This window comes from Harmonia axyridis, chromosome 2 (genome assembly GCF_914767665.1).
Source record: "Harmonia axyridis chromosome 2, icHarAxyr1.1, whole genome shotgun sequence".
NCBI lineage: Eukaryota > Metazoa > Arthropoda > Insecta > Coleoptera > Coccinellidae > Harmonia > Harmonia axyridis.
Window position 1 is genome coordinate 12,587,407 of NC_059502.1, and position 24,918 is coordinate 12,612,324.

Here is a 24,918-nt window from a genome sequence, read left to right on the forward strand (position 1 = left end):
GTTATGATTAGTAACTGAGCAGAATTCCTCATTGGAATATTTACAAAATCATAGAATACTCACTTCCTCTTCACTACAATCAGGTCTTTGCTCTGCAATAACACATATCCTCTCATCCCTCAAAACTCTATGACTGAAAACTGCTATCCTTCCTCTATAGATGAACTTCATTGGTTCCACAGCCAATACGGTAGCAATGATGTCATCGGCATTATGTTTCCTACCAGTAACTGTCATCAGTCCATCTTTGGAACCGCAAATGAAAACCAATCCTCCCGGACCCAGAAATCCAAGAAGGCCAGATCTTGTATATTCAGCGTCTCCTATTGTCTTTCCATCAGCAGTAATCGGTTGCACTTTGAAGGTCGAGTTACTCAGTCCTTGCAATCCCCAATATTGCGTACCACTAGCTCCGGAGTTGACACAGATTTCACCTACCTGATATAAACGATGAGTTATTTATTTATGAAGTGTTAATTTTACTGTTGCAATTGACTGCCATTTAAGTCTTATAAAAAAAGGGTTTTCCAACAGGAATGATACAATTTGAAATGGTTATATTGGCAACACTGTGTATTAGTCTTTGACAGTTCTCATGTCAATTGTTTTCATGAGGTTATGCTATTTACTCGTGGTACGCTTCAACAACGTTTAGAAATCATTTCATCAAAAAATAATTGAAGTGATAACTTAGTTGGGTGTCGTCTGAACTTGTCTAGCAGTTTTAGAAAAATTATAAAAAAATTCCACTTACTTCGTCAGTTTTACATAGGAAAGGAGGCCCTTCCATCTTGATCACCACAACCACACACCCAGGCATCACCTGCCCACAATCCTGCAAGGTCAAGGAGGTAAGGCTATTTTCCTGATCCACCCTGACCACTCCGTAACTGAGGCCCTGCATCGACAACACTCCTCTTCCGGTCGAATTCACTCCAGCTCTCCCGGGTCTTCTCACAGAAACAGTCAAGCATTCGCTGGAACTGGCGCAGGGACATATCGCATCAGGCCTCAACCCTTTGCTTTGAAACACGGACAAGAACTGATCACAAGAACTCAACGACCAAGGATTGGCACCGTCGGCCACCAGAAGCATCCTCAACGACGACATATTTATGTCCTTGTGGTCTTTGGTGGCCAGCAAACCCCAATGGAGATCTCTGGACTTGACCACCGCGACCGAAGCCCTATACTTGGTGATCATCTGCATCCAGCTGGCTGGATTCACCTTCATCAACGCGTACGGTATGTATATCACGTGCATACCGTTCAGGAGACTGGTTAGAACCGAATGCCACAGACCTACTTCACGCTTAAAGTCTAACACGCAGACCATATTCTCGCCTTCGGTGTAGTTACAGGCCATCGTCAACATCCTGCAATGTTGCAACATCGCCGCCCTTGTGATGGTCACTCCCATGACTGATCCGTCCCTGTCGGTGCTGTATTCTATATATGCCGGTGTTTCATCTGACAACCTCGGATCGGGCGTGAAATCTTTGGGAGTCTTCGTCAAGTGTTCCGTTACGAACCAGTTGAGTTTAGGCCAACCCTTGAATTGGATCACATCACCGGAAGTGGTTTTGGGCAGGCCCTTCAAACATGCTTCGGAGGTGAGGGCCACCTGCACCGAGCAGCTGCCCAACAAGAAGCCTATCTGCTGAGATCCCGCATCCCTTCTCGTGATGGGCACTTCTATTGGAACTGGCACAATGCCTGCTTGTAGACAGCCGTAGAAGGCGCAGATAAAGTTGATAGGATCGTTGTTAGGGTAAACCAAGGCCACTCTATCGCCCGACTTGAGACTCGTATCGCCGTTCTTGCCGAATGATTTGGTTAACAACGCGTAGGCGATTTTCCACGATCGGGTGAGTAGTTTTCCTAGAAGAAAAGGAAGAATTATTGCCAACCTTTTTGACCATAAAAATGCAAAGTTTTAAAGCAATTATTTCCTTATTGAAGCTCTCATATCACAAAGAAACTTAATAGGGTAGATGACAGATTTTGAAATCCACTCCTGTAATGTAGGAATACGTCTATTTCCGCAAAACACTTCAGTTTTAAGGCAAATTATGGCGTAAATGCTCAAAGGTGTCATGTCGTATTGCGTGTCTATGCTGACTGAAGAAAAACAGATATAGTCTAGATGCTGGTTCACTATCACTAAAATAATTCAAAACACTAGCAGCCATAACAATAAAACTTTGAAGTGACACCAGGTAGGGTTATTTCAGACATAGAATATGTCTATAGGTAACATCATTCGCTCTGATCGGTCCTTCAGATAACATGGCTGATTGCTGTATTTCATACTCTAATTTAATTTAAAATCTCAATGTACTCAGAAATAAAGTAATTTTTTTGAATAGTTTTGACATAACTTAGTTTATGGATTCTTTAATACTGTCATCTAGCTTATTAAGGAATCTATAGGCAAACTGAAACAAATGGAAAGGATAAAGAGTTTTGTCATGGATTTTTGTGGATATCTATATCAATGAAGAAGCATCAGAAGTAGATTGAATTCTCTAATTGAAAATTAAGTAAAAAGATTATATTATCAACTGTTCAAGACTGTACTCACCGTAAGTTAAGGTCACAGTCAGTTTACCATTAGGATCTAGCACAGTGGCGACAGGAGCCTTGAATGAAGCACAGCCATATCTCGATATAGCAGCTTCGATATTTCTCGGTAGACCAGAAGGAATAGCCAATGGATCTCCCAAGGAAGGCGTCATACACCCACCTACAAAAATCATTCCATTATCGAACCTAATCGAATCAACTAAATTTGTATTCCCACCTTCAGGTTTGGGCGCATTGGGATCTTTCGGATTGGCGGCTATTTCTAGCTCTATATCGTCGTCTTGGTAGAATTCCGGCAAAGGCCTCCTCTTAGGCTTCTTCAATGTGTTGAGGAGTTGCTGTATTTTAGCAGACACCTTCCATTTTCCGGTACCAGTACCGATGGTGTCGTCTGACGTCGATGATGCGTATCTATTCAGTCTATCGGCGGCTGGAGGTCTACGTCCTCCTTGGGCAGTGTTGTGGGTTACGTCAGGAGGTTGTGAATCTGTAAAATGAGAAGGAATTAGATTAAATGTAGGAGTCGAAGAGATAAATTCAAACTATGTACAGCAGAAGAGGCTATTGCTCAATAGACTAAATACATTAAAGAACAATTATCTGACAACAGACCTCCTGATCTCCAGCAGAAACGAAAATGTTGGTCTTCCTATACTCATATGAAAAATAGAGAATGCTCTTAAAAACAAGCGAACAAAATCAAATACTTGGGATCCAGGATAACTGATAGTTTAGACCCAGACCGAAATAATATATAGAAATTAAGTATACTAGAGCAGCATTTGAGCGAACGAAGAGACTTCTAAGTAAGGGGCTATAAGCCTAAACAGTCAAGTTGGCAACTTTTGGGTTTGGGTTTCTCAGAGAATGCTCAAGATTGTCTGGAAGGATACAGTGTCGAATGAAAGGGTACTAGACAGTGTTAAGGCAGATAGAGAGCTATTAACATCTATTGAAAGGCGGAAAATGGTCTAATTCATTTGTTGAAGAGTTATCAGTATCAATTGCTCCAGTTGACCATAAAGGGCGAAATAGGGAGAAAACGAAAATCAGAAAAAAAAGAACATTCCTGGATGGAGATAATAAGAGACTGGACAGGGATGAATGTTCAAACGTTAGACCACATCGTCCAAGAAAGGGATAAATTGGTCATGGTTGTCTCCAATCTTTACTAGAAGAGACACTAAAAGAAGAAGTAGGAGTTGGTTGGTAAGAGAGCAGCCTTCGAGAACAGTTTGATCTTTTGTTCTATACCCAGTTTAGCAATTCCCAAGGAGATGTCTAAGACGTTGGTAAACCTGAAAACACCCATTGGAACTTTGGATATAACTTTGTGAGGATTAAAAAAAAACAGTCTTGCCCAGAGTATGGTATGTGGTCAACTATTGGATTTACAGAGTCTGCAAAACTGCATTATGATTCGAAGCTCAGTTCGTGGCACTTGAATGAGCTTTTGTATAGAGTAGGACGAATCTTATTACTTTCGTGAGTTAGGGATTTATTTCTCTAAGGAAATTCTTTTTCCTGAACTCTGTAGTGTTTTTCCCAAGCTCAAAAGTCTAGCGGGTACCACTTAAGCTACCTTCACCTACACCCATTTTGAAGCTATCGCTGAATCGTCGAAAAAGTAAATTCTCTAATGCAGCCCCAGTGGAATCATTAATCATCAAAGTATATAAACAGATTTACTATTTGAAGGATATGAGGATGAATAATCCAAAAGTACTGAATATTTGAAAGGATTATTGGGGAATATAAAAAATTCATTGGTATAACTCACATGGCCTTATATTCTGCATAACATCGTTAATCTCAGTCATTTCATGTTTCATTCTATGGTCCCAGTTGTTGGGCGGTGGCGGCAGACGAGCCCTGTAGTTCAACGGGGGCGGCGAACCGGTACTGCTTGTGTCCGACAAAGGGGGTGGCGGAAACATCTGGGGTGTACTCCTGTCCTTAGGTCTTTCCTTGTCGGGCGTGGTTTCTACCAGTTCCTCGTTGCCCAGGCTATCTTCATCGGAGGATGAATCTAGGGTGAAAAGTGAAATTGAATTGAAGGTTAAAACAGAAAAAAAGAGTAGCTGCTGATTTTATGTGGATTCGTATTTAAAGTTGATGAGAAAGTCGATATATTCCTAAGGAACACTGGCAGCGACCCAGAGGACTAACAAGCTCCAATGTATATTTAGCACAAAAAATATATATTTTTTCTGCATATTCCATAGAAGTGGCACCGTTGCATTTTTTCGTGAGAACTACTATAAGCCTTGCTTATGCGCTTGTTAACAAAGTGTCGTCTCCATTACAAGTGAAATACATCAAACGCAAATTAGTCATCCCAATAATGCAATTAATGGCCTCCTTCATGGATAAACACGAATCTACAAACAGGATTTCCAAAAAATAAATTATCTCAGTATCTACGATTCGTTGTTATCAAATATTGGAACTTATGACAATTGTGTGGTAGATATCAGGTCGAGCGATGTGGTTTTCGCTCAACAGAGTGTGCTTTGAGCACACCGCACTATCGACGAGTATTAATCCTACGCAAAACTAAAGCACGGTTTGCCTACATTTGCACCGGAAAGCAATACCCTTGTCCAAGGCATGGCTCACTGGATTTGCCTACTGATGACGTACCGGTGACCTGTTGATTTGATCCGATAATGAATATCTGAAATGCGTCAAGCATGTCATGATTCAATCAAATGACCGCACTTAAGACCAAAATCTGGTACAATTATTCAAAGTAATAAGGCAATTTTGGTTGTTCACCCCACGGACAGGCTTAGCCTTTGTGGGAATTGTGTTTGTTTGTAGATTTTATAATTTTTCTGCAAATAAATTTATTATTATTATTATTTATTTAGCTCTAACTATATTGAAATTGTATAAGTTCCAGCGTCGTCCCAGCAGGCATCACAGCCAACAATATTGAGAAAAGAGCGTACGCCACTGACTTCCTTTAATTTTTTTTATTTTTTCTTTCTCTTTTTCTTGGTCCTTGTGTTTTCTTCACATTAAACTTCGTATCTTTCTTAAAACATCAGAAACGAAGCAACTCCGTACTTTTTGTAACGACCTAACGGATCACCTTTCCAAGCTTGGTACTATAGTCAGAAAGCACCTCAGACTAATAAACATAGATAGAGGGAGCATATGTCATTTTCAGTAAGCAGATTTTGTCCCCAACATGAACTAACAAATTTGACATGAAGCGCGCGGAAATGAAAATATCAGTGATACGATAAATATCAGTGATACTCAATTCGCGAGTTTCTCCACTAAGAACGCACTTCTTATGTCCCATAGTGAATCAACGTTTCCTATTAACTCGAAATATATTGAAATGAGTACCTAAATATATCAGAAATTCATAAAACAAACTTCAAGAGCGCCAAACGACGTGAAACAACCGATGACACTAGGAGAGCAAAAGTTCCCAGAAAACACCTTGTATAAAGATTAACATTTTATGATCTATCAGACATATTTTCTCACACGGAAAAATTATCGCAGCAGATGCATTATCTCGTTGAAGATACACCAATTGAATAGAAGGACGACGTTGTTCTCTTTCGATGCCATCGAACTGTCTTATCCAACAATAGAAAGATCAAAGGTTACCAGTCCTTGTATACGCAACATCGTGGCGTGCTTTCGAAGAATCGATCGTGAAAATAACACCAAGAAGAGAGGAGAAACACCAACAGATGGGTATCTCTATAACGGAGATGTATTGAATAAAATATTATGATTACCCAATTTAGGGCAGATCACGTTTCCCCTCATTGGACGATACCCTGACTATTATCGATAAATTTGAAGTGTTGGTCGTCTCGTTCGACTTGTACACATGTCTTGATGGTTGACTTTCCAGGTCGAAGGGAATTTTTTTCTCGGGAATGTTTCCTAATTCGACTCCTTTATGGGACATTGAGTCCATTTGGGACGGAAAATTGGAAATGTATATCCTTATTTTATGAGAGGGTAGAAGGTTCTAGGTACAAAATAATATCTTTATAAATATAACACTTCACCCAATAAGACTTGGGCCTAAGCAGTAAAAGCAAATGGCGGTGTTAGTATTAAATCCATATGATTTTTAGTTGGTACCAACCTTCAAACGATACGTGTCAAAATTTGACAGCAGTCCGACCATTAGTTTGTGAAATATTGCGTTGTGAGTGTAGCTACTTTTGGTATTTGAAGAAAGATCGAAAAAAAAAAGAATTTCGTGTGCTGATAAAATATTGCTTCAAGTTAAAAAATATAGTTGAGGCAAAATCTTGGTTTGATGAAGAGTTTCCGGGGTCTGCACCAGGAAAATCAACCATCATTGATTGGTATGCTGAGTTTAAACGTGGTGAAATGAGCACCGAAGACGGCGAACGCAGTGGACGCCCAAAAGAGGCTGTCACCGACGAAAAACTCAAAAAAGTTCACAAAAAAAAAGTGTGCAAAATCGGTGCTGCGCGAGCTTACAATCGATCAAAAGCAACAACGTGTTAATGATTCTGAGCAGTGTTTGAAGCTGGTTAAGTGCAATAAACCTGAAATTTTGCGTCGATATGTGACAAGGGATGAAACATGGCACCATCATTTCACTCCGGGGTCCAATCGACAGTCAGCTAAGTGGACTGCACACGATGAACCGAATCCAAAGCGAGGAAAAACGCAACAGTCAGCTGGCAAGGTTATGGCATCAGTATTTTGGGATGCGCAAGGTATAATATTCATTGATTACTTCCAAAAGGTCCAGATTATCAACAGCGATTAGTATGAATGAAATCGTTAAAAAACGGCCTCATTTGAAGAAAAAAGGTGCTGTTTCATCGAGACAATGCGTTGTGTCATAAATCAGAGAAAACAATGGCAAAATCGCATGAATTGGGCTTTGAATTGCTTCTACATCCACCGTATTCGCCAGATCTGACCCCCAGCGACTTTTTCCTGTTCTCAGACCTCAAAAGAATGCCCGCTGGAAAGAAATTTAGCGCCAATGAAGAAGCAATCGCCGAAACTGAGGCCTATTTTGAAGTGAAAGACAAATCGTACTACAAAAATGGTATCGAAAAGTTGGAAGATCGCTATAATCGCTTTGTCGCCCTCGAAGGCAACTATGTTGAATAATAAAATAATAAACAGACTTTTCAATTGGCCTGTTACAAACAACGTTTACAAAGACGATTATTGATTCTTGTAAACTTGAAAATTGAAGTTATTAGCTATCACATAATGAGAAATAAAACATTCAGATGAAGAAAAACGTACTGCAAACAAAAAAGTTATTGAAAACAAATAATTCTTACCGGGTGTTCGGGTTTCTATGTGACTTAGAATATACTCAAATTTACTAAATGGATACATCCAATCCATCATCATAAAAATAACTCCAATTTTTCATTTGGATACTTCATCTCAATTAACTTTTTCTCCTCCGTAATTGTTTCTGAAATGTAACTCTCCGAAGAGAAACGTTTCTCGTGAAAAATTCCCCCAACGAAGCGACGTCAAAAAAATTGCGTACGTAACTCGATAAATTGAAATCACCTCGGGAGAGTGCCACAACATCATTCATCTTCATTTCGACTGTAGACAATGTATAACCCTGAAAGAACGTCGAGGAGAGTCTACTGGAAGAAACAAAGAGAAAATTTGCGTGCGTATTCGGAATCCAGACAGCTTCCATTCCTGGGAACGAGCAGATCGGAAAATTCTTGTCGAATTCCGAGAAGGCTTTGACAGAATACAGGGTAGCCAACCGTTTAACCGATAAAGTTACCACTTATTTTAAGAGACATTGAAACTACTACAAATTGCTGACAAGCTTTGAAATATATTTTTTTCATTTGTGTTTTTGGCAACTTTGGTTTAGAATGTTCAGGATTGAACATTTGAAATTGTTACAGAAAAAAAAATTAATCTTTTTGAATTTTAAGTTTACGGTCGATTGGCCCAGTTGGTGAGAGCGCGCATTCTTAAGCCGAAGGTCGGATATTTTCCTTCGTTCTCGAGTTACAGGGTGTTTTTGAAAAATACCTATTTAGCTATCGAGATATTCGAAAAATTGTAAAATGTTTTTTCTTTTAATAATTTTGATGGTTTATAATTACCCACATTTTCGAAAAAATTAATCGGGGTGTTTTCTTGGTCGTATAGTTCTCGAGATGTTTTCAGTGAGCATCGAATTTGGGACACCCTGTACATTTGAGAATTTTATAATTAAATTTTTTAATATTAATTTTTTAATGAGACATTTTCCTTCGAATTTTCTCACAGTTATTATGGAAAATCTAGTGACGAAGAGCAGAGTTCACTGAAGACTTCTGTCTAATGTCAGAAGGAGTCAATTCTGAATCCACATCTCAAAACGCGTTATGGGTTCTCGAGTTTATTCAACAAAATAGTTAATCAGCTTCGGAATGGCTTTTCCTACGACAATGCATCCGTTTTAAAATCTATAATTGTGAGCAAACTTAAGAAATATTATTGAACGGCCACCATATTTTCCCGAGATGACTCCAGTCGAACTTTTCTCTTTCTAAACCTCTTTGACTTCGAAGTGACAGTTTTAAGTTGATGAAAGACAAAATATTGAATTTACGGTAAATACTGAAATCGATTCTTCAAAACATGATCGAAACTTGAAAGTGTTTGATGTAATAGTAAGCGAAAATGTTAATATTTCGTTTAACGAACGTTTCGTCAACGATCTTGTCATCTTCATAAACAAACTGGTAACTTCTAAGTAACTTTTCGTTGCTGAAGATGACATTACATCGACAAATTACATACTTGCAAAGCGTATCAGATCTTAGTAGAAGAAATAACGCCGAACATGAAAATGGTCCAATGAACCAGAAGCTGCGTTAAATGAATTTTCAACAAACCTGAGTCGTGTCGATCTCTATCGGGACTTCTGGCCATCACAGATGTCCTTTTGGACGGCATCGGCATCGATGGTTTGAGCCTATTCTGCATTGCTTGGGCGAGAGCTCTTTGGACAGCTTCTTGACGTACCTCTGTAAATTAATTTCACACCGTATAAACCACTCTACCATACCTTCATAGATGATGTTGAATCATACATACGTCAAGATGCAGAAAAGAAAAGAAACGAAAAACATACAATGTTAGTGACAGAAAAGAAAACGGTGATAGTAAGTCTCATACCTTGGGTATGTCAACAAACATATGCATTCCAACAAGTGAGAAATGTCACTATAAAACCATACACAAAAATACGAAATATTCATACATGCAGTAAAGAAAATACAAGTTTAACTACAGCAACAACATTCAAAAATAGATATTTCAGCTGTTAATAATAGTAGAACGATGCCGGATATCGACTGGTTTTAGGAAAGATTATAATTTCTTTCCTCCATAACAGTAAAAAATTCCGAAACAAATCTTCAACTGAGCAAGTAATGTCAATGAAGTTTGTGATTAAATGAAAACTCTGCATATTTGGAAGAAGATCCAACTAATGGATATCTAAATATGGGATTTACATTTTGGGGAAAGGCCGACCTGATGGAGTTTATCATAATACCCATTATAAACATCAGTCAATACATGAAATTAATGTAGATTATAAAATAGTGTAGAAATACAGTAAATACGTTGGAAAAATTGCGTTGTAGGCAAGAATATTTTGATAAAAAAAAAATTAGGAAAACAATAATGTGAAGTCACGAGCTTTTGAGTGCTCGTCATGACTGCACTTATTGCGCATTTAGACTGTATTGTATAGATGATATATGTGTTGCTATTCTATACATACCAATGTATATCTATTGCTTTTCTTTATTTCGATCGGATCTGGTGTCAATGAAATATTTCTTTTTTGTTTTTCGATATTCATCTTGAATTTTCTATGGTTCCATATAGGATATTTATATTCCAATATTCTTCTTGAATATTCTATGGTTCTGATGATGTGATCAGCTGGAAATTTTGTACGGAGCTTGAAATTGTTATTTTATATAAACACTCAAAATCTTATCTACGCTCTGTTTTTGGTCACGGAAATATTGGGTAAATAAATTTTTTTCTATGGTTACGTGATCAACAGGAAATTTCGCAAGAGGCATTACATTGTCACTCAACATCCGAATACAAATTTTCATCTCGATCTAATTTGCAGTTTTGAAATTAACAGGAGTACAAATTTTGAAAGACTCTAGGAACTCGAAAAAAAAAGAAATAAAAAAAAGAGAGAATAGAAAAAAATCTGCTTCTAACGTACTTACTAATTATTTCATCATTCAAAGTTTGAAGTCTGTGCAAATGATGAGTTATCAACAGTCATTAACGAACATTCCCAATGATAGCTAATGAAATGAGATAATGTGAATCAGTTCCCAGATAAAATCTACACTTGTAGGATGGATAACAATCATCATCTAGCAATATGCAATACCTCTGACGATATCTCAGATAGTTGATTTTCCTTAATTTCCAGATATTTGATCGATAAAATATATAATTATGTTAATTTAATCGTAATTTCAAATGAGTTATTTCTTAATATTGTTTGAAATTTTATTAGAGAAACGTCAGAGATTGTAGAGATATTTGATTCACAGCAAACACGAAAATTCCCAAGATAATAAGTTTTAGGATGTTAATTTCTAATTTTCTAATATAACGTAAATTATTGTTGTCACTTTTCAAGGATTTTCACACAAAGGAACACTATTTGAATTATAAAAATTTTGTCGATAGAACATTGAGAATTTATTTTGCATATTAACGGGTGTTTTTTTCGAGGTATATAACTTTAAGTTGGCATTACTGTTCAAGATGGCGACCGATTTAACAGCTGTCAAGTGATTTATTCTCAGTTTGGTTTGGCAATTCATCATGAATAGACTCACGCCTGAACAACGCTTGCAAATAGTGCAATTTTATTTCGAAAATAATGGTTCTATGCCGAATACGTATCGCGCACTACGTCCATTTTATTTTGTTTAGCGATGAAGGGCACTTCTGGTGAATGGCTACGTCAACAGACAAAACTGCCGCATTTGGAGTGAAGCTAATCATCAAGTGTATGTCGAAACACCGTTACATCCAGAAAAACTGACTGTTTGGTGCGCTTTATGGGTTGGCGGAATCATTGGTCTGTACTTCTTCAAAAACGATGATGGCCAGAACGTTACAGTCAATGGTGATCGGTATAGAGCCATGATTACTAACTTTTTCATTCCTGAATTGAACAACCATGATGTCCAGCAGCTGTGGTTCCAACAAGACGGCGCAACATGTCACACAGCTCGTGCCACAATCGATTTATTGAAAGACACGTTTGGTGACCGCCTAATTTCACGTTTTGGACCTATGAATTGGCCTCCAAGATCTTGTGATTTAACACCGCTAGACTAATTTCTGTGGGGCTATGTAAAGTCATTGGTCTATGCGGATAAGCCACAAACCCTTGACCATTTGGAAGACAACATTCGCCGTGTTATTGCCGATATACGGCCACAAATGTTGGAAAAAGTAATCGAAAATTGGACTTCCAGATTGACATCCGAGCCAGCCGTGGCGGTCATATGCCAGAAATCGTATTTAAAATGTAATGCCACAAGATTATCTTGCGGATAAATAAAATTCATGTCAATCGAATAATCCATCGTTGTTTTATTGCAATTTAAAGTTCTATAGGTCTAAAAAAAACACCCTTTACTTTACGCTATATTTGAAAGTATTTAATTAATTTGTATTTTTCACATCTTGAAGTAAATACTGATACTGTATTCTTTTTTACTCTTTACTTTTTACAGAAATATATACAATAAATTCGACTCAAAATTTTTATTCGAATTGACATCTTGTTTTCATTTTGAAAAATGGCAGGAAAAAATAAGTTTTGGTCTTCATAACCCCTAAGAGTATTGATTGAATTGTTTTTCAAAGTTTTTAGTCACATTTCGAACTTAGTAACGATTTATTCTGTTTGTGAAAAGCTGAAGGACACACAAACTAAATAAACCATATTGAAAGATTGGACAGTACAAAAAAATTGAATCATCCCATTCTCAGAATGGCAATTCATAGATCGGAGATTGAAAAGGAAATATCCTGGCAGATTATCCTGTCGTTATGAGGAGGCTTTATTCCGTCGATTCACAAAAAAAAGGACAAAAAGGATAGCCGATGATATGACTCTCCAATATCCCCGTTTCAAAAAGATAATCCATTTCATGATACTGTTGCCATCGAAAACAGATGTCACTGTTGCTGACAACACAACGGTCGGATATCCAGCCAATTTAGATGAAAGGAATAATAACGCAGTCGATAAAAGCTCAAAAAGATACGTAAATTGAGACGTCTCCATTCCAATCTATAGGATGTCAGTTTCATTCGATATAAAAAAATAAGTAGGTTTATATTCGGTTCATGAAAGGTATTATTCAAATTAATTACTATCTTGACAATTATAAACCGTTGATATTTAAATGGAAAATATGACTCAAGAAATATTAAATTAAATTATTTTAGTTTCTTCCGTATAGTGGTGAAATGTCACCAACTACTGTTTCTGGTAAGAATTAGTTTTACTAGTCATCATTGCGAAACGTTAGGTTAATATTCTAGGTATTATAAAATAATAGTGATTTTACACAAAAGAATAAAATTTTCTGATAGAGCTCGTTATTGGCTGAATGGCAATCTTTGTGGACCCAGTGATTTGAAGATGAGGTCAAAGCAAGCGGTATGAACGAAAGGTTCAGTTGTCATTCTTCAAATATCCTTCATGTTCCAAGACACAAAGTTTGTAAATTAAGAGCTAAATTAGATCCATTGATTATCAATGGTTTTATGTAGGTATTAAAAGTGAAAAAGCTAAGGATAAACGATGTCAGTTTCACAATTTTTGAAACTATTATATAGGGTTTTCCTATAAAAGGTTTCATTTTGAATAGACTGCTATATGAACAACTGTCACTTTTGAAGCTGTCCTCTTATGACATTTGACAAGTTAAAACTAAGCCATTATTATAAAGATCCAGTTAGTAAGCTTGGATGAATAAATTAATTATGAGTTTTGGTACTTATTTACCCAATCTGTAGCTAAGATTGATAAAGATTCAATCAACTGGTATAATAATTACAAAGAAAGGCCTACAAAAACCATGTATTTCGATAACAAAACGTTTACGGGCTCATGTTTATAGAACTTTTTTTTTTCTTAAAATTACCCAAGGAATCTCACATTTTTTCAAATCAAAATTCAATTTATTCAATTCAATTACGACTCCAAAGAACAAATTGAGCATAGATCTATGTTCTGTTTCAAGATTCTTCGTATCTAATTTCTTTATTTTATTGGGCAGCTTTAGTACACTTTTATAGCCAGATAGTTTAACTTTAGCTCTGAGATCACTATCCGATGTTATGGAATCAAAATAGTTTATTGTGCAACAAGTGGGGAAAGTCCAACTTTTCTCACGAGCGTAGAAGTTTGTGAACATACTAAGTGTACAACTTTGCTTCTGCCGTTTTGCAATAGATGGCTGTAGTGGTAGTCGAAATAAATAGATCGCAGATGTCATACAATAAGCTTAGGTATTTGTTAACATAACGCCATCGGAATATTAGTCGATTTGCATCCTGAAGTTATTTTTCGATCAAACATGTCAACTCACGAGCCAAATTCTCATCATTTGCTGTAGATTTCAATTTTCTGCTTTAATATGAAGGAATCTGCGGCTGAGGCTCATCAAATGCTCCCAAAAACCTATGGTGAGGCCGCTATTAGTGAAAGAACGTGCCGAGAGTGGTTTCAACACTTCAAGAACGGTGATTTTGAAGTCGATGACCAGCTTGGTGGTGGAAGGTGGAAGGTTTTCGAAGATGCAAAATGGGAAGAATTACTTGATCAAGACTTGTGTCAAAAGCAACAAGAATTGGCAAGATCATTGTAAGTGACGCAACAAGCCATTTCAAAAAGCCTGAAAGTCATAGGAATGATTCAGAAACAAGGAAATTGGGTGCCGTAGGAGTTGAAGCCGAGAGATGTTGAACGGCGTTTGTTTGCTTGTGAACAGCTGCTTGCAAGGCAAAGACGGAAGGGATATCTGCATCGCATTGTGATTGAAGACGAAAAATGGTTTCATTACGATAATTACAAGCGCAGAAAATCATGGGGATAGCCCGGCCGTACTTTCACGTCGACGGCCAAACCGAATATTCACGGTCTTATGAAAAAGTAAGAAATTGGATCGATTCGTGGATCGCTTCAAAAGATGATCATTTTTTTCAACGCGGGATTTGTACGCTACCCGAAAGATGGGAGAAATTAATGGCCAATTATGGACAATACATTGAATCATAAATGTATAACCAGTTTTTAACATTAAAGCCTCGAATTTCTGAAAAAAATGGCGGAAGCAAAGTTGTACGCCTAGGTATATAGCTAAAGTAAGTCATCTTAGCTACTTCAGTTCCTGCTACTTTCCTTTGTACCTCCAATTTAGAAACACCCTGTAAAGAGTTCACTCACTTTATAAACCCAGCCAACTGCGATGTTACAATCATTTATAAAGACCCTGCATATACAAGATCGCATTTTTTACTTTTCGATGACACTGAACATCGAAACCACGACTCTTCCAAATACGCTCTATTAGTGTGACGTCACACACCGCCATTTTTGCTTCTCCTGTAAGTGTCCCGAATCCAAACAAATGAATTGTCATTCAAATTAGTACGGTGTCGTTGAAGGAATTGGCTTATTTTCATAAATAAGAGTATTTGAGGAACGATTTCAGTATTAATTGATAGACAGAAGGAACGAGGTTAATACCAGTAAGTTTGAATCCTGTATCATTCCTCAGATTTTGTAAAAAGCCGTGTTTATTAGTTGAACTTCAAGTTCGAACTTACTGGCATTAATCTCGTGCCTTCTGTCTATCAATTAATAGTAAAATCGTTGTTTAATTAATCTTATTTATCAAATTACAATTTGTTTGTTTGGATTCCGAACACTGACAGGAGAACTAAAATGGCGGTGTGTGACGTCATCACTAATAGAGCGTATTCCTTCTCGTCTATACCACCTGTACAAGTGAAGGGTCTAGTAGAAAGGGAAACTAAGCGAGAAGAAAAGCCATCAGTTAATAGAAGAACCAACCACCGTTAGACAAGATTAATAAGCAAAACTGCGATACCATTGTTGTTAGATTTCACCCAATAATCTCCACCTTACCGTTATCCAAGAGAAACCGTTTCCGAACGTCCAGAAGCATCCTTACCTGAGTGATAACGGCTCTCGTGTCGAGTGAGCCTTCGATTGCCCCTACGTACGGCCCGATTGGCCGGGCCTTGCTGGCTGCTGCCCTTGGAATCTTTCGCGCTAGTTGCATCCCCAGCATCTACATGCAAAACAACACTCAGCATGCGATCGATACACACAGCATTATTCAAAGCCTATCTATTTTAGTATGGAATTTTTCACTTTGTTATTACGACCCCCAGAAGCACAGCGCTCTCTTGTTTCTGCGCCCGGGATCTGTTGCCAGTTTTTTTTTTATCGAGTGGGAGAGGGTTGGGTTTTGAAAGCTGAGTTTATGCCAGGTTTTATTTTGTATGAGGTATTTTCGTTATTTCGTTAATGCGCAGCACTTCAGGATATGATAGCTCGTTCGAAAATATGAAAAATAGTTTCTATTAACTTACCCTCCAAAATGCACCATTTTCGAGATGACGGGTGTTGAAAATGAAAAAAAAATAGTTTTTTTTAACGAATATCTCTGGAACCTTCTATCGTACCGATAATAGCTTTTCTGAGCATTTTCTGATCATTATAAGCTATGTTTTGTACGTAATTTTTTTAAGTTTTAATTGGTGAAGGTTTTGAAGGAATAGTGGGCCTATTTGAACCCCCAATGTTTTCTACACAAAAAAGGTAGTCTTGGTTATACGCTCTGAAGCTTACCGTTTTCCAGAAAAATCAACTTTAATGTTTAATGTTAAATTCTCATATCGTCGAGTTAAAACTATTTTTCCTACAACTGCTATGAAAAGTAGCGTATTCTTCATAGCTTACTCAATTTCAAAACAAAGTGTTGCTCATACTGTGGGAAATATTATTTCTCACGGCACTTTGCCCACATCTCGCTTGGTAGACCAATGAAATTGGGCTTTTGAACCGTTTCTATGGAAACGCAATAAATTAACACGTACTGTCAACGAAGGCCATTTTGATTTGAATCAAGTCCATTACTGGAATTATTGAAATTTGTGAAATTGTAGGAAAAGTATAGTGTGCAACATGTGGAGAAAGTCCTTTTCTCGCTCGTGGGTTTGCGACACTCGCCTTTCAGGCTCGTGCCACAAACTTCCACACTCGCGAGAAAAGTTGGACTTTCCCTATTTGTTGCACAATTTACTATTTTTCAACATAATGTTGATTTTTCTCGAAAACTGTCAACTTTAGCACTTATAACCTGAAGTACCTTTTTAGTGTAGAAAACATTGGCGGTTCAAATGGTCGTCTCAATAACTGAACTCCTTCCATTAGCGTAGAAGTTGGGTAGAAAAACTCCCACTATCCCTTCAAAACCATCAACAATTAAGACTTAAAAAAAACCCAAAACATTACTTATTGCGATTAGAAAATGCACACGAAAGCTGTTTTCTGTACGAAAAAAGATTTTTTTTCATTTTCAACACCCTGTATATCGAAAATGGATCATTTTAGAGGGGTAAGTTAATAGGAACTTTTTTCATATTTTTGTTCGAGCTATCATATCCTGAAGTCCTGCGGATCATATTATGAAACACCCTGTATTGAATAGAACCGTGAATGGAAATATTCTTCTAGTAGATCAAATTTGAAATTCTCCGAAACTCACAGAAAATCGATGTCACTAAAATGAGTATTTTGTCCCAAACGAAAATTTCTAATATTGTAAAATGAACCAATCAGAGACCACTTTGACGAAGAGAATACAAACCAACACTATTACATTTCACATCGGTACATTTTGAGAATATTGCAAAAATTAACTGCTAATAATACCTATATCGTATCAAGAATTTCTGATGAATTAGAAAAATTGCAGATTAAGTGATAATTGTTATCGAGAAAAATAGTTTGAACTATTCCATTCATCTTATCATCGGATAAATGCCTATCAACCATCAATCTACATCTATGAAATTCTGGCTGAATTTGCTGTCAATCGTTTCTAACGTGAAAATTACAAACAGATTGAAAACGTTACATAAATAACTTTAAGATTATGCTCTATTTGGAAAATTGGTTTTGAATATGAATTTCAGATAATGTATACACTAACATTCGCTATATTTCATATTTTCCGGAAATTTTTCCGCTGATCTATCATTACTAGTCACGTATTGTACTGAAAATTATTTGTTCAATTGGAAATTTTAAATATTATCTCAGACACTTTTCCTAAAATAGTGAGTTGACAGACATAACCAAATTTGATCACCCCCTTAAAGCTAGCAGAACCTTTTTGGAATTTTCGATTTTTTTTCTTGCCATAATTTTAGGCTAATTTATTAGCACATTGAAATTTTTTTTATCTTCAACTGTGGGATAATTTGTGGGTTCTGCTAGGTTGATATTAAGCTAATTCTAACAAAACCAACAAGCTAATAGATTTTTTGAGAATAATCTGATAACACCATGATTCCACGTTTAAACTCACAGTCAAATTTCTTGATTTACGTATTATAAAAAAAAAATTTGGTTCTGCTAGCTTAACCGTTGAATTAGCAGAACCTAACCATATTAAGAAGTTTTTTGTTTGCTTCCCATGTTTCAGGAGATTTCAAAGGTTCTACTAGATCTACCCTAAATCAGATTTTTCATATACATTCGATTTACATTAATTTGGTACGCCATGTTTAGGGTGAATTTTATAGAACCCATGATTTCTCCTGTCGGACAGGAGAGCAAGAATATCGTGAATAGCTTGAATTCAGCCTAAAATTACTGTGGTTTTGAATTTATTCACTTTTTAAAAACGTAAAACAATAAATTTGGCCGTCGGCGTCGGTTCAAACGTGAGTAATAAATAAGCCTAAAATTATGGTTAGATTGTCAAAAAAAAAAAAAAACGATTAGCTTGTTAGTTATGCCAGCTTAACATTGAGCCAGAAGAACCCACGATTTCTCCTATAATTGAAGGTACAAATTAGCCCAAAATTATGGCCGGAAAAAAATCTAAAATTCCAAAGTGGTTCTGCTAACTTTACGGGGTATTTTAATTTCATGTTATTGAGTTCAAATGATTAGACAATAAGTCATGTCAAAGTGTAAGTTCCATTTCACTTATTGTTCAAAATCGGACAGGAGACATCGACGATTGTTGAATAAGTATGTCTACAATAGGCTGCCACCAATGCCAAATCTGAATAATTTTACAGAATCAGTTTGCTTGCAAATAAGAACCCAAATTTTCGTTTCGAAAATCAGATCACGATCACAAAAGAAACAATTATTCACTATTCTTTTGTGCAATACTTGTATATATATCATTATTTCAACACAGGTTCACTGAACGATAACATCAAAGCTAAAAGTTTTTCCGCAGTCTGATAAAATATTTGAAATTCATAATAAATATTTCATTCCATCCTCAAACTAAAACGAGTCATAGAAAATTCCACAATGTTAATGAATTCCGATAAAGAACAATTACAAACATGCAATCAACAAAATGACATCAGAAAAAAAAGTCCCAGTGGCGTGCAACGCAAAAAAAATCCCAATCGACGACTACACAAAAATACAACACCTAACATGCAAAAACAACGACTGCGAGCGTATGGATATGAAGAAAAAAAATTGATAAATACCGGAATAAACGGGGTTCGAACCTGAGTGGTATCGTTTCTCGTTGTGCGTGACACGCCGTTGCGTGCGTCGTCTAGTGTGCTGTTGCGGCTTGGCGGCCGTCCCATTGTCGCCGCCGCTGCTTTTGCCGCTCTCGTGCGAACCGCTTCCGGCTAGACACACAATAACAGGATTTTCAATTGGGGAAAATGCGGGGAATAACACAAAGGGAATAATTCGAACATGGAGAGTCTGTTTGGACAGGACGCGTCGGGAACAAAGAACTGTTGACTTCAAACGAAAATCCGGGAAGCGAATTTATAAAAATTCGCCCCAGATTTGACGGGAGGATTTGCTGTTTACACATCTGTCAAATATTAGTAATTTTATCAATTTTGAACAAAGAGTAATAAACGTAGATAGAGGAAGTATACGCAATTTTTACATGTCCCCAACATGGTTAGATTACCTTGTCGGATTGTGATATATTTTCAAATCCACAATTTTACTATATCGTTATGAATGTATATTATGTTGAATGAAATATATTAATTTGAGTGATTCCCGATTGATTATGCAAATTTGAATATTTGGAATCCGATATTTTTCCTAATTGTAGAATTTATAATAAGCAGAATATTTATTATTTTCTGTATCTACTTGCTGAAATCCAAGGTTTGGCAACTTTTGCTCTCCTAGTGCCATCGGTTGTTCCACGTCGTTTGGCGCGCTTGAAGTTTTTTCTCTGAACTTCTGATATATTTAAGTATTTCTTTGAATATATTTTGAGTTAATATGAAACGTTGATTCACTATGGGACATAAGAATTGCGTTCTTTGTGGAGAAACTCGCGAATTGAGTGAAATATCGTATCACTGATATGTTTTCATTTCTGCGCGCTTCTTTTCAAATTTGTTAGTTCATGTTGGGGACAAAAATTGCTCACTGAAAATGACATATGCTTCCTCTATCTATGTTTATTGATCTGAGGTTTTGAAGGACTTTGTGGTTGAAGATGCCGTATGAAATCGCATGAAAGTAATAGTAATCTTCGAGTTTCTATTGTACAAAGATTAAAATTCCGTAGACAGATATACGGTTTTTTAGAACTCAAATCGGATAATTGTTTTCTGAAAAGGTTTGTTTCACATATTTTCGAAAGAATACAAACCAACAGTATGACATTTCACATCGGTACATTTTCAGAATGTTGCAAAAAGCCTATATATCGTATCAAGAATTTTTGATAAATTAGAAAAAATTGCAGATAAAATGATAAATGTGATAAATCGAGAAAAATAGTCAACTATTCAATTCAACTTATCACCAAATGCCTATCAACCATTGATACCGATAGATCTCTGAATTTTTGGCTAAATTTGCTGTGAATCGATTCTAACGTGAAAATTACAAACAAATTGAAAACGTTACATATGAATAGACATATGATTATGCTCTATTTATGAAATTGGTTTCGAACATACATTTCAGATAGTGATATCTAATGAATATTCAATAATCAATATATCGTCATCTTTCCGATTTTTAGAAAAATTTACTAGAATTAACAAAAACTCATGTATTGTACTGAATATTATTTGTTCAATTGGAAATTTTAAATATTACTATTATTAGAAATTTCATCAGTTTTGACGCACTTCGTGATTGAAGATGTCGTGTGAAATCGCATTTTTGACCCTCAAAATCAATGGGTTAGAATCTCAACAATAAATTTTCAATCAAATCTTATATAAGACAAAACATTGCGTCATCTGTATTAATATTATTAAAAAAACTAGAAATGTTTCACAATGGCTTACTATGTATTTCCTCCTATTCTCTAAAATATCTCAAATCACTGCAATTTAAACAACATGGTTCATTATTTCATCGTAGAAAATTCAAATCGACAAAACAAAATCGGTGTACAAAATAATAAAAAAAAGGGGGCTCTAACCTAGGCCAATGTGGAACGTTTTATGCAAACTCTTGCAAAAGAGTATAATAATCACTATAACATTATGATTCACTCGTTTAACAATATTTACATCAGCCACGATGCAATCCATGTTAATAGCAGAGAACAGCAACGAATCTAATGTTCAGTTGTTCTTTTTTCCTTTTACGATTCCAATTGATTGAATTCAAAACAAAAAACATTTTTAAAATACTTCACGACATGACATTAAAACCACCTAATGATACAATTATAACGAGTATAAACATTTCAGCACAAACAATTTCAGGATAATAAAATTTTGAATAGCTTCAAATAGTTTATACTCGTTATAATTGTATCATTAGGTGGTTTTAATGTCATGCTTACTTACATAAATGGCCACTAAAAAGATTATAGCATGCTTAAAAATTGTATAATATTAAGTTCCCAAGTACAATCAATCCCTATGACTTTAAATTCATTGGAAGATGAAATAACAAACCTTACTGTCAAATTTGCGGTTTTAGATTCTACACTATCATCGAAAGGTGGAAATACATAGATTGCACGATGAAAATGAATTACTTATCTTTCTGGAAAGACAGCTGAGTTCTGAAATAGCTTATTATAAACTTTAATCCGAATCTATTTTTGTTGTAGGTGTGAATTAGATATAAGGAGATAATAAAAGCTTATATGTATCTATAAATAATTAAAACTACCCGAAATGATGAAATTCGTATAATCTATAGTAGCAAGAATCTGAATCCTATCACAATATTTCATTTTGGATCCAACTAGAAGATCAACATGCAATTTCAGCTGTTTATATCTTTATCGTAATGTTAATGATTTCAAAACTACTTTGAAACTTTGCACAATTATGATTTTTTTAATGATTCAGAAGAGTCATTGTTATTTCCCATAAAGATAAAAGGATGATGAAAGGATAAATATGATAGCGTTGAAAATTTTTCCTATTATTATTTCTACGCAGTGTCCTGATAATGAATCTATCTGTTTAACAAAGGATAAATTAATATGAAAGCGTAGAAAATTTTCCCTATTATTTCCTGATAATGCATATATCTGTTTAAGATGTTCTATGAAAGAGAATTTGAATATTTATTTGAGTAGGTTACCTAGCTGGTACGGTAGTTGAAATATAAAATACTGTAAATAGAGGAATATATAATTTTGTATTTTGAATGTTTTCGAGTTTTTAATTCATCAACAACTTATTGATTTTCGGACATAAAAGACATGGTTCAAGTTTTTGAATTGAAATCTGAAGCACCCGACAATCTGGCAACAGGATATTTATAAAAACACATTCCTTGGCGATTGAAACACCTTACTTGAAATTTAAAAACTCCATTTTCGAAGTGCTCCTACGTAACCGGCGAATCTTGTTATTAAGAAGCTACATCTTGAACTATAAAGCATCAAAACCTGTTTCATTGTTAATCAACATCCGTTTTAAGCTGAAAAATGCGGGATACCGGCATTACCAAATGCCGATATTAACCGATCTACCTCTCAGAAGGATTATTTTCAACATTGGTCATTTTCATCATTTTTTTTCTTTGCCTTTAGAAAAATTTTGAAGAGAATAAATCCAATTTTCGAATATTTATTTCGAAAATAATGCTTTGTAAATTCATACTTTTGTTCAACGGTATATATAGGTCTGTTTAGGACAAAAATATTAGAAAACGTTTTCATCTAAAACTGAAATTAACCAAAAATAACACAAATTCTAGCAATTATTAAAAAGAACCCACTAAGATTTTTCTCATTTCCCTATGAGATCTTTTCTGTATTTCTGAATACAAACAATATAATCAAATATGTGATATATTATTGAAATTTTCCTCAATTACAATTTCAATAACTTCTTTAACTTGATTTCCTTTAATTTGATATCTTCGGGAAAAACAATTACATTCTTCATGAATTGAATATATTTTTTTCAATAGCCGAGTCCCTTATAAAGTTTATTCATTTATTTATTTAATTCTGAATCATTAAAGTGAAAATCTTTACTACTTAATTTGATGAAAATACTGTTGGACTGATCTATTTTATAATATTCAAATGGAAATCTGAACTGTAAGGATCTAATACAATATATGAAGAACACATTTTTAACATTTTTTTTACACATTATTATTGAAACGTTTAGCGAAACAATTATTGAAATTCCATAAAACTTGAATTAATCAAATATCATCTTTTTGTTCCGATAATAATTATGATTACTATCGATACTTTGAAACTATACGTTATATCAGTAAAGGTTTTCCTCTATTTTCTTACAGGCTTAACTATATGTTTAAAAACATTGGGGTCATACGAAAAGTACGCAGAAAGGATGTACAATAGAACGTGATAAATAACGCATTTGAAATAATTATGATCACGATCCTGTTCATGGAATTCATTTCCATGTAATTCGACTTCCACTTCCTAGTTATCCGTGGCAAATACAGAATTCAATTAATTCAAATTATGTTGGGCGAATTAATATAGCTATGTTTATTTGAATTATTCTGATATCTTCAATAATACCATTTAATAACCGAGTTCGAATTTTGAGTAGTGGGCAAAAATTGAATACAATTGGATTGTTAAAACTTGGGACTTTCCACCTGTGGTTTACTAGATTTAACTGACAGTGTGAACTTGGTTGCCAACCCAAGCATAATGTTGCAATAATTTGATAGAGGGCCAGACTGCACCTAAGTTCACGGTGCCAGTAAAAGGGAGGTGATATTTGGGACTAAAAAAAATGTAGGAAATAAAAACACGATGAGGATATTTTATCGACGATAAAGAAAATAAACTGCTCCACAAAAGTGGGTAAAATGCAAGAAAATTGAAGTGTATGGTGCATTAATCTCAGAAATGACGTCATAAAACGTTTCCCAGCATAGTTGTCAGACTTGTTTTTTCCGAGTTTTATCATAAACCCACAAAACAATGAGTAATCAAAAAATATTTGCACGTTTTGAATTTCTGAATTTTGTATTCGATTTTGAAGAGTGTGTGTTTGCATGATATTGCATACTGTTATACTATTAGAGTGACCAGACCAAACCAATCTTGAAAGAATTAAATGGAAATGACTAATTTGAATTACAAACAAAATGACACATCGGCAACATAGTGAATTGATGGAATCATTTGAAATTATCACATAAAATCCTATGTTTATTTATAGAATTTATGGATAATATTTGCTTCAATAATAGCTCAACACCTTCATTGCATTATCTAATAGTAGAGGGCATAAGTCCCCAAGGTCATTTGAGGTCTCAGAAGCAAGTTAGTGATTATCTAATCTTCTTTATGGCATACTTCATGCAATTTTAATCGGACTAACGATGAATTAATGCTAAATGCGGTATAGAATTTATCCAGAAAAAGGAAATTTCGATAAGAGCTGCATAAAAATTTTGTAAAACATTATCTAACGTAATGGTAAATGCGGTATAAAATTACCAAATTTCGATAAGAGCTGCATAAGAATTTTGCAAAACGTTATCAATGACACTTTGGT

At 35.4% G+C, this 24,918-nt stretch overlaps 1 protein-coding gene across 12 annotated transcripts in view; it reads right to left on the minus strand.

Annotated features, from left to right (window-relative positions):
• Positions 1 to 24,918, minus strand: part of LOC123674035 (disco-interacting protein 2) — a 114,568-nt gene that overhangs the window by 9,106 nt on the left and 80,544 nt on the right. For 5 of the 12 annotated variants that reach the window (XM_045608857.1, XM_045608848.1, XM_045608847.1 and 2 more), the window contains 8 exons: positions 19,441 to 19,590; positions 15,861 to 15,980; positions 9,483 to 9,614; positions 4,367 to 4,615; positions 2,804 to 3,073; positions 2,585 to 2,746; positions 755 to 1,881; positions 64 to 438 (listed from right to left, as the gene is read on the minus strand). In XM_045608857.1, the coding sequence (XP_045464813.1) occupies positions 64 to 438; positions 755 to 1,881; positions 2,585 to 2,746; positions 2,804 to 3,073; positions 4,367 to 4,615; positions 9,483 to 9,614; positions 15,861 to 15,980; positions 19,441 to 19,590 (2,585 nt within the window). The remainder of the gene's footprint in view (positions 1 to 63; positions 439 to 754; positions 1,882 to 2,584; positions 2,747 to 2,803; positions 3,074 to 4,366; positions 4,616 to 9,482; positions 9,615 to 15,860; positions 15,981 to 19,440; positions 19,591 to 24,918) is intronic. The other 7 variants (XM_045608852.1, XM_045608859.1, XM_045608849.1 and 4 more) reach the window with 6 other exon arrangements.